Raw genomic sequence first — 17,677 nt, forward strand, 5'->3', positions numbered from 1 at the left:
CATCTGTAACCCACAGCTGAAAGTCACGCCTGTCCTCTGGGGGTTGTCAAAAGGCATTCTGGGAAATGTAGGAAATCACTAATTGAGGTAGAAGTAGATGAGGCAGGATGAGGGAAAGTGGGTACACCAAAAAATGTAATTACAACACTTCACAGTGTCCACAGTGTGAGAGTGTGGATGCGAGGGTGGACTTTTCCTTCAAGGCTGCATGATGCACTGTGAGCCCGGTGGCATAAACCTGGCTTGTGCCTCCTACTGTCTCTCTAACAGCCACTTCTTCATCACTCGCTCTGCCTCGGTGAGAACGCCAATACAGCGCTGATGCCCCGAAGGCCTCGGCTTAATAGTGTGAACGTAATGAGTTTTTCCACAAGGCTGCCTGCTGCCGATGCCACCTCATACACAATTACTCCATCTGTGTTTGATCGGGCCTTTGTAATTATACTTTTGCTAATGTAAAAGAGATTTTCTCCGCACACAGGTATCAAAGTGATGTAATGACCGGGTCTATGAAAATGGTTTACCTGTGTGTGCACGCGCGCGCGTGTGTGTGTTCATACATGTGCATGCAGGCATATTCTAATATAGAAGAAAAACATTAATTTATGGGTTTTTTTCTTAAAAGACCCTTATCTTTATATAACTTACATCAGTCTGATACTTCTACTATGACACAATGAATTTAAGTCATAAACATGCTTACAATGGTAATAATCCTTTTTACACCATGGCATGCATAATTCCGTTTCAGTCAAAAAGGGCTAATTCTGAGGCTATTTCAACACAAACACTCAAAAAGGCATTATAGACCATACTCTAAGCCTTATTATGTTCAACTCAATAGTCAGCTGCAACAGTTCATTGAAGAACAGGACTCTTTATAGTAGCTCATTGAGGTGGGAAATAAGTAATTAGAGAAGAAACAATAAATACAGTCCCTAGCAAAGACTTATTTCATTGACATGGTCTGATTACAAGCTACCCAAATACAGGACAGGATTATGTCAATGTCCCTGAAATCTCAAGTGCATCAGTCTCTACCCCCCCACCCCACCTCCAAGTAAGAATGATTTAACACAGATGTAACCTATCTTGTCTAAGCCCTTGCCCTCAATTCCCGTCTGTCCACAGCTTTATTTACTTTTTTTTTATTTTGAAGGACAGGTCATAAGGATATGTGGTTGTTGTTGAATTCTGGCTGCAACATCTGTCAGCGGCACTGCAAGCAAGCTGCACCAGTTCATAGTGGTATCGCCGTCGTGGCTAACTGGGAGGCAAGGCAGTGCTTAGCATTGTCGTGGCTATTGTTGTAACTCCAGTTTTGATGACTGTGATCCTCTGTGGGGTTGAGAAAATTCTACGACCCTTGGGCTTATGAAACTCTTTCAAAACCCATTAGATATATGCATGAGCTTTTTGACATATTTGAAATACAAGGTTTTCAGAAGTACAGAAGAGTAAAGAAGTCGTGAATATGACGTTGTTGTGCATTTAAACACTTTTGTTTGGAAATAACAAAATGCACCCTGGAGCAAAAGGAGTTTTGCTGGTGGTTGTTGCTGTATTTTAGAAATCTGACAGCATAGAGCTACTTTCTGCTGCAGTGGCATAATGAAGAGGAGAAAATGTGCATCATGCATGTAATTGATGGTTTAATAGCTAAAAGTTGTTGTAAAATACAACACATTTACCATCAGTTGTTGACAAAGCTTCCATGCTCCCCGCCTCCTAAATGTCTCAACTCAGCAACTCAGGTATCATAGAAAACTCCTACTTTTTCCAGGTCGTATTTACCACTTTTTGGGGACCTTGCGTGTGCGCTCAACTTGTAATTAAGATATTTCCGGCAGGCAGTGCTTGAAGGCAGTAGTAGCTGTGTGCTGCTAGGTAGCGTTAGCTAAGCACTCTATCAGCGACTACACTGCCTGTCCAGAGGGAGATAGGAAAGGGGGGTTTTGACATCAGCAGCCTGCCAGAACATATGAGGCTGAGAGAAGAGGGAGAATAGCCAGCGAAGCAGCCAGACTGGCCCTAGGAGCCACCTGATAAGCCTCCTGTGGCTCCCTTGGCTGTAAATAGTCATTAGCCAGTGTATTGTCAAAGCCTGGCTATACTGGCTCCACAGGCAGCCTTAAATTAGGTGTTGGGTATGAGTCTGACACTGCAGTCTTGCATTGTGTATGCAATTCAGCAGGACATGCCATTATTATGATTTGGGACATCCCCTTCAAAAACCATGATAACATTTATATAAATATACTTCATCTGGCATTTATTTGGATTATCCAGAGAGGGAATATAATGCCTTGCCGAGAGAAGCTATTCTTGACTGTAAAATGCCAGAAGCAAACATCAGCTGGGAATAACTCTGTTTATGTAGCCCATATGCAAAACAATACACAAAACAAGAGATTTCTATCAGAACTTGCAGGCGTCTTTACCGGCATCAATCACTCATGGGGGCAGAAATATGAACGCCCATACACCGCAGGTCTGGTCTGCCCATGCACCGTCTGCTTCCTTTTCAAGAAAGGGAGATGGGGAGGGAAAGAGAGAGAGAAGGAAGAAGAAGAGAAAGATGAGGGAGGGAAGCGCATGTGCCTGTGCCTTTAAGAGAGTCCCCAGGCCAGGGCCGAATGTTGGGAAAGTCGCCCAGTGGCTTTCTCATGACCCCTGAGAGGAGGCCTTCATCCTTTGGGGACCAGGGACGGGGATGGGACGTCACAGAAAGCCCAGGAAAGGGACGTCCAACACATCCACACATCAGCATGTCATGACTGGCACCAAGACCAAGCCTATCTTTCTGTGCACACAATAATCAAATTACTGCTCCTACTTTGACTGGGAAAATAGTTCGCAAATTCCTATTTTCATGCAATATTGCATTCTGTAATTACTGCCTGAATGTGCCTCCTCCACTTATAGGTGACAAGCAACATCCTGCATTCCCCATACTGTCATAAACTACAGCCGTGTTGCTCCCACTGTATTTCCGTTGTTCCCATGTCACTTTCCCGCAATATATCCAGAGTGTTGCCTGTGAAACCTGTGATGGACAGGCTTACGTTGAGTAAGCCCTGAAAAAAATGTAGCTAATATTGCAGTGCTCCATGTTTCTTAATCACAGTATTAATCCTGTGAACGTGACTTTAATTAAAGTAATATAATTATGACTTGCGTCCTATCTCTATCTGCAGTATTCTTAGAATCACTGTAAGCCTGAAGTATTGTTGTACATGTGTGCACAGCTGATGAGAAGACTCTGACCCTTGATGATGAAGGGCTATAAACCTTATATTATTAAGGTGATAACACATCAGCGAAAGGGGGAAGGTTCAAAGGCTATGAGGAAGAGACGGAAATTAACAGAATGAAATGACCAAGAGGAACAAGCCCCGCTAAGATTTTTCAACTAGGTATGATCTCTTCAGCACAGTGTGCCCTCTCTCTTTACCCGTCACTGAGAGGTTGAACCTGCACTAATCTCCCTGCAGGTTCTATCTTGACTTGCTGTCCTGGGACTCGTACAGAGTGCCAGTGGGTGTAAATACATGGGATTACAAGAGGCGGGGGCACACTTGCATGGACCGACGATTGGACGGCAAACCGCCTTGCCAGAGGGGAAAAAAGTGAGCCGTTGTATTTCTATGTCATTACGTGTGTACCAATAAATCCCTCAATCTCCTTCCTCAAATCAAAATTGCACCAGTTGCTGGGGACACATACAGGGGACCGCAGGCTTCAAACTGCTGTAATCCCGGCTCAAAGCGGACAGGGGCTTTGCCGCACATGCATTTGGTATTATTCTAAGAAATAGGCAATTAGAGATAAGGCCATAGTTGTTGTAAGTTGGACAAATTGCATTCCACGGCCCTCCCTTCGGCAGTCTTTAGGGACAGCGTGATATATTTTGGGATGTAGCGTTGACAGGGGAACAATAGGGAGTGAAAACAGGAAACAAGCAAGTGCTGTCATATCGTCATATATAGATACAGTATGCCAAGCTTTAAAATATGTTTTGACGGGGGGAGGACCGCTGCCCTGACTGGCCCTGTGTTAAAATAATACATGCAGCTAAAAATAAGGCTTGCAACCCTCTCACTCATGATCCTAAATCACTGAGAGCGCCACAGAGAAAATCGGTGGTGGCAGCCCAGCTCTCCTCCCCCCCATCCCAATGGAGCCTTTGAAGCTTGTATGGATTGACCTTGTTAAATAAGTAAAGTCCATTGTAGGACCCACCTGGAAAACAAATGAAGATGTTCTTCTGCCAGATGGTGTGTCCGGAATAGAAGAGTAATTGTACGATGGTTGGTTGAGAGATAAGGCAACGTTTATATACCGCTGCCATGAACGACTGGCTTTGATAAGGGTCCTCTAGCTTCAAGCTTATCAGGTGTGCACATGCAAAGGCACACACACACAACACACACATTAAACTCATATAAAATGCTGATGCAAATACAGAACAAGCAGTTGGAGAGCTGGGCACCCATAGAAAATATTAAGAGTCGGGGTTGTCAGTATTTTCAAGGGGCAACTCAAGTATTGTTCATGCCATTCTACTATTGTTTGGGCATACCTGCCTGATTCGACCCAAATGACTTTATATTCATTAAAAAGTTTGCAATTTGAAGTGCTTTGAAAAAAATCAATGACTGTATATTTCTGTTCTCATTCTAGCTGTCCAGATAATGTGAGTGAGAGAGCCTCAACCAGGATCAATGGATAAATTCTTGATTACAACAGTAACTAGATAACAAGGATGCGTTATACACATCCAGTGGCAAGGATGAAATAGCACTGATAAAAGATAGCTTGCTCATCAGCAATGAGATTCATGAAAAAGTAACTTGCCTAAGAACAAGTGGCAGTGGAGACAAATTCATTTAAGCATTTATACAGTCCATGATGATGCACTTAGCCTACTGAACCAAGCCTAATGTAATCAAATTAGTTGATCCAAATAAGACTTTACTTAGACGATCTTAATGGCTTTATGAGATTAAGGAGCACCATGAACTGTCATGCAAGCAATGGCTTAATCCAAACACATACAACTGATGTATGTATGAGATATAGCAAAAAACGAAATCACAAAAGTTCAATGTCAAATTAAAATTGTGAAGGTACCAATGAATTGAACACAGGACAGCGTTAAAGCTCAGTGATGGGCTCCTAGTGTCCCAGGGGCCACATCGCAAACTTGAATGTGAACAGTTTAAGTTGCGTCACCCTGCTTACTTGCCTATTTTCGCTTACTCTTCCTTGAACCAATGATCCCAAACATTGTCAGTCACCCAGAAAGTAACTCCCACGCATAACGCTAGGTGGGTAATTCCCTATTTATTCCAGGTATATTAATGTCTAACTATATCAAATGGCTCCATAACTGCGTTTCAAAGTAATACACTCGCACATATACGCTTTCTGATCTCATTGTAGTGACAACAGCCATTTTTTCGGCACACAATCATGATTTACTCGTATCAAATTTAAGATCACTGGTTCTTTCAACTTCGACAGTCCAACAGCATTCTCCATTACTCGACTTTTGACTGAGAGACCGAACGAGGTCTTATCTTGTTTGTCAGAGGACGGTTGCTCACTTCCTGCTCTAAAGCAATACAACACTGAGACTCAAGGAGTGTCCAGTTTTCCTGTTACCACAGGCCGCTATTCATGACCGTTTCCTCCTCGAATCTTGACCACTCAGTGTTTTCAGGACACACCTGCAGGGGACTGATGGTGAGTCGAATGCTGAGGTCAAGGTCAGCTACTGTTGTTGTAATGCATTGTTGTATCGTAACACTGAATCACTGCCTGGTGTTAAATCTCCAGATGAGTCACTATTTGAGACATGGACTGAGGTTAGGGTCCATCATGGAATCGCTCCTCTGAATGTCTCAGTGGCATCTGAACTAAAATGTTATCATGGGTGTCTAAATGGTAAAAAGGTAGCAGTTTTCAGGCAATACCGCTCCCTTAGGATGAAACAGGCGAGACTGAGATTGCCCACGTCAGCACATGTGATTGTTTTGGCAACAGCACTCAAAGGCACACAGGCTCGGGCAGCCTAGAGCAAATTAATAACAAAATAAGAGGCTTCCACCTGATTTCATGTCTCGTGGGGGAAATAAAAGTGCAGTCACCGGCTTCTGTCTATAAACCAAAAAAGGGGGGGGGGGGGATTTCCATACAAATGTCAGCAAAAATGTTGCCTCTGTTACTGCTGTGAGTTGAGTCAAAGGGGACACTGCAATTATGACCAAATGAATTTAAATCAATAGTAATCCCATTATGCTATTTAAGGATCATGGTTTTCTTTTAAATGAGAAGCATGTTGCTTTTGCCTCTGTGACCTGTATTCATGCAGTTTGTTGGTGACTACACTTTGCTTGTGATTTCTGCCTATAACCAAAGAGTTATATTGTATAATCTTAAGACTTCAGACAGACTATAGACTTCTCTAAGGTAAAACAACTATCCAGCCAACCCATCCCATGAAAGAAATTGGCATTTAAACATACTGTCACCATGGTGAAAAATCTTGGCAAGTGTAAAAATGAGGCTACCTTCGTATGATTAGACATTGTCAGAATTTTCACTTAATACAATCAATGATTCATAACTTCTTATTCCTAAAGACGTAAAACACTCACGCAGCTGTACCGTGGCCCAATTTCTAAATCAAAAAGATGGCAGGGGAAAAGTAGGCTGCATGTACTGTACAGCTATCAGTGAAAGTAGGAGTTTAATACATTGCTAGAGAGAGTGACTGCTGAGCCAATGTTGCAGCAGCTATAAAGGGATTATTCTTCCCTGGAAGACATAATCATGTGTAACACACTTGTTTCAAATCCTGTGAAAAACAAACAGGTGTTTCAGCTTTAAATCCATCCCTTCATCCTCTGGCACACATAGCAAGCCTTGAGAAACAGATATTATTTATTTCACCTTTTGGGTCATGAACTATTGCCATTTCCCTATTAGTTATTATTATGAATAATGTTAGCATGTTTTCAAGCCCATTCTGTTAAAAAATACATTTCACACATACTTGAAGAATAATAGAATGTCTAGAGATACAATATGTTTCAAAATATACAAAAAAATGGCCAAATATGTACTCATACATGTAAATAACATTCACTCAGGATATAGTTGAGTGGCCAAAATTATATTTTGGACATACTTGCTGAGAATGTATTTCCAATGTCCAAAGTAGCCTATATTTTCAATGAATGTCACCTACAGGTAGCTTACACTTTCATTCATATTTGTATAATTTGAAACATACCTGTAAATACATTGTGAGCTTATTTTCAAGTTCATTTTTTGCAGTATGGGATGGAATGAGTCTGTGTGAGTAACTTGTAAGAAAAAACAAAACACAAAAACAAACAGGAATGGTAAATTCAAAATGCTCATTAGCTACTGACCTGACAGCCCCCACAGAAAGGTAAACGACAGCAAAGTAAGTTTCCTCGAAGTAGTATAGACCTCCATGGTTCAGCAGCCGCAGTTTCCACTTCCCAATGCTAATGTCCTTCGCCCAGTTATATATGAGCTGTGTTTCGCCTCGGGCAAAGCTCTTCAAGTCTGTCAAGTGGCTTTCCTTCAGTCTCCCGGCAGAGACGTTAGCTAGGTAAGGTAAGGTAAGAGACACTTCAGGTGAGGAAATATGGAAGCCTCCTTATAATCCTCTTTCTGACTTTGCAGCGAGGTGGTAATAAAGTGAAGTGTAAAATGTATCAGCACCTCCAACACTGAAGGTCCTCCACGACTCTTCTTCTCCTCTTTAGGCTTGGCTGCATCTGCAATTCCCTCCTCACCGTGACCGCAGCGAGTACAACTATGCAACTTGTCATCCTGTGTCCTTTTCAGAGAGAGAGAGAGCAGGGGAGAGAGACATAGAGCGAGACATGGAGAGAGAGAGCCTCGCCACCTCAGAGAGCCAACTGGTGTCATGCCGGTCAGAACGAAAAATACAACTTCCGGTTCTGAGTGTCAAAATAAAACCTGTCATTTGCGAAATTGGTTGCAACGATCGCTTTGCCTAACAGTGCCGCTTTTATTTTGAAGGCAAACGCGAGTTACGTCCGGTATTATTCCGGCTATATTTTGGTAGCTTAACGCAGTAAAGCGAGCTACACCTGTTCGTTGATTCTCACCGTTACACGCAGGTGCAAAAGCTTCTTTTCATAAATTACAAATTTGAAATATACTTTTTAGAATTAACAAGTACATATTCTCATGACCACACGTGATATCAGATAAAATGAAACTTTAATAATCCTCTTGGGTAAATTGGGTCGTCGCAGCAGCAGAGAGTAGGATAGCGATATAAGAGAGAGCTAAGGTAGGCTGAAGATAGGCAAGAAACACTAAAACAACTGAACACATCGAGAATAATACAGCAAATGCATGAACGGATATAATATACAAATAACCTGTCCTACCAATGTAACAATTCTTTTGTAGTTAGCCTACTTGTCGACGTATTGTTGCTGACATATTGGAAAACTGCCAATGTGGTGAAATGTCCTTTATATAGGCTAGTTAGTTTCTTGAATAGAAGCGTGAAAAAACAGATCTAAATTCAGTAAAGTCCCACTGAACATTCGTGGTCTTGCAGCAACAGCTAGCTAAAAACCATTTCAAAACATTGTAAAAGTCCAAATATCATCCATAACCCATGACAGGGCTGTGGATTGTGACTAAAAAGTCCTACCATGTGATGTATTTCCAATAGTAGGCATAGGCTACATCCAAAATGGGAGATTTTTCCTCAGATGTTGATATGAAAATTAAGTCAAAATTCTCTCTGAAAGGGAAAGGAGGAGGGAAAATTCATTGCCAAGGTGTGAATATGAGGTTAAATTTTCACATATAGCATTTACGAACTAGTTTTTCTTAAGTAGACACTGCTCAAAAAAACAACATACATGGAAAATAATTTTCTCAAGTCCTGTTAAAACTGACAAAGTTTGATAGCACACACATTCAAAGGAGTGAAGTGTCTCAACCCTGACTGACCTGACCTGAATCTGCCTCTTAATGAGATGAAGGGCAAAAAAAGAGTTTCAGAGGATATTCTAGGCAGGCATACTTATGTGTGCAACTTGCCAATTTCAAATGCCCTGGCTCAAGCTGCCTCAACAATAAGCCTATTTCCAAAACCACACAAGTAAAGCCCCATCTCTTTTTTTCCCCCCAGTCTCCCCTGGAAAATCTTAAGCTCATGTTCTATCATGTGTGAAGAGGTGTGGGTTTGAAAGCAGAGAAACAGACTCGACTCAGCTTGACATGAATTCCCAAGGTGAGCATGTAAAAATATGGACTGACCTGCGCTCCCAGAGGTGGACAGACCCCTTTATTTCATTTTCTTTGCTTGCCCGGTTGCCTCAGCAACAAAGGTGAGGCTAATGCGGAGGGACTGTTCAATTATGAGAGGTGAACAAGGGTTATTCCTGTGATTAAATCCAAGGAAGCAGGGTCCGATCCTTATGGGGGTGAGATTTTGCTGTGTTGCTGCGAATGCATCTGGGCCTGCAGCTGAAATCTGCTGCATTCAGAGAAGGGGAAAGCTGTCAAGACACCTCTATTTTTCTTTTGGTGCAAAATAATTTGAGCAGGGCTGAGGCTAATACTGGATTCTGGACTCTTAATCTAAATAGAAAAAACAAACTCCCGATGAGCAAACCTGACACCTGGAGGCGAAACATGTTGCTCATTCCATTATATTAAGTATTGCTCTAAAGAAACATTTAAGATATACTGTAAAAGTATGGCAACTTTCATCATTGTATGGATAATAATTCCTCCTATAGCCAGTTCCTGTGAAAAGCAGGTAAAGGGATCTACAATGTAGAGTGCACTCAGTTGATTTTGGTAGACTTTTCAAGCAAATTTAATGCATAGCAGATCCACTGAAAGGTCAGCAATGATGAAAACATATTTGCATCTCGAAAGAACATATTATTACCAAGGTCTATGGTACACAAGCATTAATAGGAGATGTAAAACCAAAATAAATTATGATTGGGCAGTCAACATTATTACATATTGCTATTCATGAAAATAAAGGCTGGTATTCACTAAGGGAGCGCTGATGTGCACTCCAATTTCACTTTTCATGTTAAGATGATTGGAAAAAGGCTGTAATAGGGAGGTGTTTTTTTTCCAAAGTAGGGTAATATTGTGGATGTGTTACTGGTGGTGGAAAACAGATTGGATTGCTCCTTTTAATATTGTGCTTGAAAAGGTAATTGGACTGTGCATTGGAGATGTAACATGTTGATTCTCAATGTAAACTACTTTTAAATAGCAACTGGGCCGACAGTTTACTTGCCACAAGTAGTGTGTCGCCTATGTTTGTGGGCATTAGAAGAACCCACGCCTAGATATTCCCTAATTGAACAGTAACTACTATTTATTTGGACTAATAAATAATCTGCCATAACCCTAACCAAAGAACAATTTAAGTGTTGCTGTAACTTTGATAAAATGCCTAAATGAAGCATGGTAAAGTGTGTGAGGACAACACAGTGAGACTCTATTGTCTTTATGATCAGATTATCTCAGATTATACACTATAGGGTACATGCTTGTAGAAATCTGCATAAACCTGCATAAAAATATCTCTGGTGTTAGCCTATTGCAATTTTGTGGCACTGCGGTCATCATCACTGCCCTAGATACTGTAGAGCTGCTGTAAACACTGAAGACCTGCTCACTGATCCAGGACCTGCCCTCCTACTGAGAGGCTTTCTATTGTACATGCTGTAGACTCCAATCTACTCTGCACTGTACTTGAAAATAATTCTTGATTGCTTTGATTTTAGTCTTAATTTTAATTTAGTTAAATATTATAGCCTTAACTGAGACCTAAACTATCACCCACTGACTAAAGAACTGCTAGGGGCTTTAAAACCACTTGACACCAACTTCTAAAGGTGTTAAGCCTGTAAAACAAATGAAGAGAAATACTCACATGCAAATAACAGTTAATCTCAGTTAACAGTAACCTCTAACGCATGATTGTGCTGATATGGTTTCTCTGACAACTATGCAGCACAGTTTATTTTTTGTGTTTGCTTTTCACCAGTGAAGTGGTAGAATATAGTCTAATTATTGAATGGCAGTTTGACTTTTACATCTATTGTTTTAATAACAAAAGGCCCCTGTAGATTATTAGAATTTACATTCAGCAAATTTCCTCTGTTGTCGGTCTGTGTGTGATATAGTGTATGTGTGTAAGACTAACACACATTCATTGTAGACAAAAGCAAACCCATCAAGTATACAGTGGGGTACAATGAAATATTTATTTACAGCATTTTACACATTAGTTGTGTGTAATTTCTTTCAAGGGTAATGTCACGTAATGCTGGGAATATTTTTGCACATATAATAAATACTCTATATTAAACTCTAATACTCTACATCTATATTAAAGGTATACTACCTGTTGATGCAGTCACTGAACATAAGTAAAACACTGTCTCCTCTGTGAATGCAATCTGGTAAAGTAGAAATAACATTAAAATGAACAGGCAAACAATAATAATAAAACTGCATCTCATATATATATATTATTCGGTTCCCGACTTTGCCACCATTAAGGGTCAGTGCCAGATTAAAAAACGTTTTCACTTTTCACAAGTCATCATTAGGTGATAAGATACTCACAGAGTGCAGCAAATGACTTTAGTTCCATTTATGAGATTGGAGAATAAACTGGATAACATCAATGCCTCTCTAAGCAGGCCTCAGTAGACTTTGTTTCTCAAAGAGGAGGGATTATAAAGTCATTTCTACAGGACCATGCTTGGATTTTCACCAATAGCCATCTATTGCCATCTCCTGGCCACATTGGTGAACAACATATTTCCTCCAAGTCTTGCACACATCCATGCAGTTACTGCAATCCACAGGATTAAAGTTACACAGTGACCTGTCTATTCAAAGATAGGTAATTGATTGATAGGTCATCAATCCTTCACCTTGCTCAGGATACAGTGTACCTGGATGTTGGTATCACAGCACTATGATTCATTTTGGGCTGAAAACAGGTCCAAACAGGTCAAGATAATACATAAAGATATTGGAATTTGTCTTCCTGAATACACACATTTCTATATTTTAGTGGTCTGTAGGCACCACAGATATAAAAACAGCTACCTTTCAGGCTTCAGTTTACAGGTCAATTGCACTTTCGTATCAGTTTCAGGAATCAAACCAGTAGGGCTGCAACTAACGATTATTTTCATTGTCGATTAATCTGTCGATTATTTTCTCGATTAATCGACAAGAATTAATTAATGTCAGAAAATGGTGAAAAATGTCGATCAGTGTTTCCCAAAGCCCAAGATGATGTCCTCAAATGTCTTGTTTTGTCCACAACCCAAAGATATTCCGTTTACTGTCATAGAGGAGTAAAGAAACCAGAAAATATTCACATTTAAGAAGCTGGAATCAGAGAATTTTGACTTATTTTTCTTAAAAAATTACTCAAACCGATTAATCGATTATCAAAATAGTTGGCAATTAATTTAATAGTTGACAACTAATCGATTAATCGATTAATCGTTGCAGCTCTACAAACCAGCACCCACTGCACCTCTAGACCAACCTGCTGCTCAAACGAACACACAAAACCATTTTCAATGAGTGGCAAATGATGGTGAGTGCCCCATTTATTGTTTTTTTAAAACATGTAAACATACAAGACTGTGACCTCAAAACAATTACATACAAGACATGGTGTCAACCAATAAAATAATATAAAATATCATATTCATATATACCCAAACAAATGAATGCTGCAAGTTCGCAAAAGCTGGAATGCTCAAGAACATCAATACTCTTAAATATATATTATATAGATATATAAGGTAGATTTCATATACATAGACAGATTCAATATGGATTCATTCAATGGTTTCATTATCCATTGTAATTCTTCACCTACACAGTCCTTTCCTGGCACATTGCACATAACCTCAGGAATCATATTCATAAAGAATCCAGTTTGAATACTGGTCTAGGACAAGTTTACCTCTGCAGCTTATAGTCATACAACCTGACTATAGGTCCTAGATCAGTACTCTTAGGCCTTGTTTATACCTGTGCGCAAGCAGATTATCACAACCGCTGGAATACTCTTTTGTCTTTGTGTTATCTGCAAGACTGTGGCACAACTGGAATATTTGGGAGGTGCTGGTAACCCATAAGCAGAGCCTTTGTGGTGTCTACCTGCTGATACCCACAGCCCCATGGGTGCAAACGCAAGGCATAAATTAGGCATTGTTCTTAGATGCTTTGTGAATACAGATCCAGACCTCGACAGTCAAAGTAAAGGCAGTTTCAGAACAAATACACGCTATGGTCCCCTCGCTGCCTCGGTTGCTACATCCTACTGAGGTAGACAGATGCATACTGCAGTAGTCACCTTGCCAACCCTACGCTCCCTGATGAGGCAATATTCGTCTACACAAGACGAGCAGCACAACCTTTGTAGTGCATATATTAGCTGAAAATAATAAGTACATATTTCTTGGATGTCACATCTCTGTAATACATTGAAATACTTAAGCCAGTGTTCCCATATTTGCATACAATGCATTTGCTGCATTGAATGTCTTTATTCGTTTTGCCTTGATTAGGGTCTAGTGGCAGAGTAACAAAACTGGGTCAAGAGGGATGAAAAAGGCTGCAAAAATGATTTGACAGATTCTTGCACACATCCATGCTATGTAACAGACAGAACTGGTGACCCTTCATGTGCCCCTGCTGGCTGTAACACTTGTTAACTATCTTATCAAGGCAAGTCGAAAACACTGAGCGGTAGTTACAATGTCTCTTTGTTGTTGTACTTTAAGGAATAGCCCACAGCAATTTCTAGGCACTCCACCAGGGAGCCTGCTGAGAGGAAGTCCAGCTCCACCTCGATGAACTTAATGTAAATGGCCAAATGTTGAGACGAACCTTCGCCTCCTTCCCCGTCCTGACCTCCGGTGCCACTGCGACAGTTCTCCTGCAGGAAACGCGTGACAGCGGAGGGTTCCCTGTGGACATAGTGCTTCGCGGAACCCTGAAAGTGCTGGAACAGGCACTGCTGTAGGGTCCTATCCTCGGCTATGCCTAGGTAGCAGTAAGTGACTTTAGCCCCAGTCCTGTCACCCTTCCCTGCTGCTTCTCCGTCGGCCTGGCTCCGGGTCACGCTCTCCAACTCCATCTCACACTGAGGTAAGCTGTGGTCTTGACTATCGCCCGACATCTGAGCGGTGTCGTTAGAGGGCGCCACCACCTCATAGCCAACAGCGTAGAGTCCATATGCCTTGGGGATGTCCCCAGGCAGGAGGTAGTGGGACGTGCCTTTGCTGCACCCCGTCACCCTGGACTGGGTTACGGGGATCCAGTCCACCTCCATGTGCAGCTCCAGGCAGCGCGCCTCGCTGATGGTGATGTCCAGGAACTTGTAGTAGACATTCTTCCAGTTCATCTTCTGAACTTTGGTCATGATGACGCGGCCCTCGGGCTTCTCGGGGTTGAAGTACTCTCGGAGCCGCTTGCCCAGCGGCACCTGGGAGCTGATCTCGGCATAGTGGTAACGCACGTCCTCGCGCCAGCGCGTGTTGTAGCCCACGCCGAAGATGGCCAGTTTGTTGGAGAGGTGCAACCGCGAGAACTCCGTCCACGTCTGGAAGTGCTCCCATTTCAGCTGCACCGACTCCAGGATGCGCATCACATTCTGCATCACATCCCTTTTTCTGTGGGAAAACAAGATGCATTAATGATTATAACAGCAATAATGCATCTTTCTAAAGTTACAAAGTACTTTACAAATGTAATGCCAGTGCATAAGGTCTTTCTCAGTATGTGTTCTTGGCATGACACATTTGACGTAACATCTAATGGCCGAAATACGATTCCAAAACAAAACAACACAGAGGACGGAGGATGGATAAAGATCCTTGAACTTTACTTGCCAACCACAAAATATCGAGGATGCAGTAGATGCTGACTTGGCTGACGAGAATGAATGGGAAGCCTCAAGATTAATTACGAGAATGATGCATCACGCCCTACAAGCTGGCACAAATAAATAGCATTATAGTGTATGGTACAGAGCCAGTTGAATCAGCTGGGGGAATGAACACCCGTGCGTCTTAATTGATTGCACGACCTTAAGCTCACAGCCTGTCTCAACCCATAAAGATGCATTCTCTGTGCATTCTCACATTCATGAGAAGTTTGTTCTCTCCAAGACAACTTCAGAAGAACATTCTCCACAAGGACAAAAGAATCGACTTAGACAATCACCAAATCTGTTTCAATTGGCACATGCTCACTCAGATTAAGAACTTAATTGGGGAAAGACGACTGTAATAAGATGTCCTATTCAGAGTATTGTCAAATTGTTAGTATTATTGAACAATACTGGAAACAGTATTGAAAACAAATGATAGTGTTGGCCTTTTAGCAATAACTTATGATTAGACAAAGTCACAACTTACAGCACAAAGCCTAACATGTTCAATTAACAAAGACACAGTGAGGATAGCCTTTGTCCAAGTTGACTTACTGGGTTTGTTCTGACAGCTCTGCTTGAATCTGTAGAACTCTATTTTTAGGCACCTGGATTTCTTCTGGAGGAAAAAAAAGAGCACAAACACAAGAGTTCAAACCAACTGTTCAACTGTGTCAATGCGATGTGCTCACCGCTCGCCAACACAAACGCTCACTCACCAGCCTCCATGTCTCCCTCCTGGAAGGCCGAGGCCAGCACCTGGTTGCACCAGTCCTCCTGGGAGAAGTCTTCCAGGGTGCTGCCGTCGGACTCCATCTCCTGATACAGCCCGCTGCTGTTGATCAGCACCGGCGCGCAGCTCTGGGAGTCCCAGCCTCCCTGGCCGAACACCTTCTCCAGCTGCTCTATGGAGTAGCTGCTCTTCCTCTTGCCGATACCGTGCTCCTTCACGCGGCTGTAGCAGCGCCGCAGCGTCTGGACGAGATGGGAGGACATGTCAGCTATTTGTACAGGCTGGCGATATGGAAACATGTTGTTGCTTAGCTTTAGTTGAAGTAATGTTCGACCTGGTTAGGGGAATTAAATACTAAACATGAGGCACTTTGAACCGCTTTGATTACAAAGGGAGATGTAGATGAAGGGGACGAGATGGGTTAAAGAAGGATTTTTAGGGCTTGAGAGGAGTGATGGGGTGGTAAATAAAAAAGTACATAAACTACGACCTCCATTCTGTATTGGGTGATCATCATAAGGAAAAGAACCACCCATAGTAACAAAAATCAATGAATTTATGCATCCCCCCCCTATCTACCACATATCTTACACTACTTAACATGATGTGTACCATAAATATACATTATATGTCATAGTATAAAGGTGGGTAAGCTATTCGACAAGTGGAAATAGTGGGGTGGGTTTGCCCTCCACTGTATCCCTGCTTGAGACAGCTGAGACATGCAAAGGGGAGTGTAACAAGGTATTAGGAAAGTAGTCCTAATATCTTGCACAGTGTACATTTATCTATGTCAGCAGATCGGCGCCTGGGACTAGTAGGAGACTTGGTGCTTGCATAGTGTGCAGGTAGCTAATAGTCTGCTTTAGCTGTAGGTCAGACAAATAGCCAGGCCTGTCATGTAACTAGAGTGATTTTTTTGTGTGATCCCACAACCCAGTAATCTGCACTGCAAGCGACAGCAGCTGCATGACAACTGCTATCTTCTCAAGCTTGGTCACAAAGCTACAGGTAGAGATGCTGATGATGGAGGAGGGAGCATATTCTGCCCCCCATCTTGCCCTCATATTTACCTTCATCCTCTCCCTGCACTGGGACGGGGTCCTTTCGTAACCCAGCTCGGCCAAGGCTCGGGAGACCCGCTCGTACATGGCAGGACCGGGGGCCTTGCCGGAGAACACGGTACCCGCGACCTCCAGCTGCTGCATCCTCGCCTCGGTCAGCCTCTCGTTGCCCCAGACGGCGATGAGGGCGTTTGTCTCGGACGGGGTCCACGACATCCCTCGGCAAGCCGTGAAGCTGTTGGAGGATGAGGCCGCCGTCCGGCCCGCCGTCCCCGAGCCCACGTTCAACGGCGAAAAGCGATTTGGCGTGGAGGGATTGGAGTGGTATTGATTACTGTCACTCAAGTCCTCCGATTCCGGGGACGGCACCTCCGTTTTCGGTATCTTTAACGGCGTCGATATCTCGGGAGAATGCTCCGCGTTACTGGACGCCGCCATCTTGCCTCTGTTGCTAAGGGGAGGGGGAGGGGAGGTGACGTTCGGGACTTGCGCCAGACGGGATGACGTAAAATACGGCGTGGATCCTCGAAGATTTTGGATTGCAGGTGAAAAAAGCAAGCAAGCAAACCTCTTGATTGAGCTAGTTTCATCCTCTGTCCTATCCCAGTGGTTCCTAAAGTTGGACCCAGAGACCCCCAGGAGGGGTTCCAGGGGGTCCCCACCAAAATGAGGAATAGTTTAATTTCACAATAATGTATTTAATTGGAAAATATGCCAGTCAGAACCTATATAAGAATTACTATTCTAAACATAGGTATACTCTCTCGCCATGTACAGTGTAGTGTAGACCAGTGGTTCCCCACCCTGGTCCTCAGGACCCAGAGCCCTGCTAGTTTTCATCCT

At 42.5% G+C, this 17,677-nt stretch overlaps 2 protein-coding genes across 3 annotated transcripts in view; both read right to left on the minus strand.

The window, feature by feature from the left end:
• esama (endothelial cell adhesion molecule a) overlaps window positions 1-7,869 on the minus strand; it is a 50,677-nt gene extending 42,808 nt beyond the window's left edge. The window contains exons 1-2 of one of the 2 annotated variants that reach the window (XM_078286600.1): window positions 7,762-7,789; window positions 7,443-7,644 (exon numbers count right to left, since the gene is read on the minus strand). In XM_078286600.1, coding sequence (XP_078142726.1) covers window positions 7,443-7,509 — 67 coding nt within the window. In that variant the 5' untranslated portion in view covers window positions 7,510-7,644; window positions 7,762-7,789. Of the gene's footprint in view, window positions 1-7,442 lie in introns of both variants that reach the window. The other variant, XM_071924518.2, reaches the window with a different exon arrangement.
• Window positions 7,870-12,733: 4,864 nt separating this feature from the next.
• Window positions 12,734-17,272, minus strand: msantd2 (Myb/SANT DNA binding domain containing 2). Its single transcript, XM_078286770.1, has 4 exons — window positions 16,844-17,272; window positions 15,757-16,012; window positions 15,593-15,656; window positions 12,734-14,777 (listed from the first exon to the last, which is right to left on the minus strand). Exons 1-4 carry the CDS (start codon window positions 17,270-17,272, stop codon window positions 13,856-13,858), a joined length of 1,671 nt encoding a protein of 556 aa, XP_078142896.1. The 3' UTR covers window positions 12,734-13,855.
• Window positions 17,273-17,677: the final 405 nt, after the last annotated feature.

The sequence above is a fragment of the Centroberyx gerrardi genome, chromosome 11 (assembly GCF_048128805.1).
Source record: "Centroberyx gerrardi isolate f3 chromosome 11, fCenGer3.hap1.cur.20231027, whole genome shotgun sequence".
In the NCBI taxonomy this organism is placed as follows: Eukaryota; Metazoa; Chordata; class Actinopteri; order Beryciformes; family Berycidae; genus Centroberyx; species Centroberyx gerrardi.

Excerpts from the sequence above, each read along its gene's own strand:
- msantd2 (XM_078286770.1), bottom strand. The coding sequence starts at position 17,272 with ATGGCGGCGTCCAGTAACGCGGAGCATTCTCCCGAGATATCGACGCCG. Across the intron at positions 16,013-16,843 it reads AGTGCAGGGAGAGGATGAAG|ACGCTGCGGCGCTGCTACAG; the intron begins GTAAATATGAGG and ends CATCTCGTCCAG. Across the intron at positions 15,657-15,756 it reads GGAGGGAGACATGGAGGCTG|AAGAAATCCAGGTGCCTAAA; the intron begins GTGAGTGAGCGT and ends TTTTTCCTCCAG.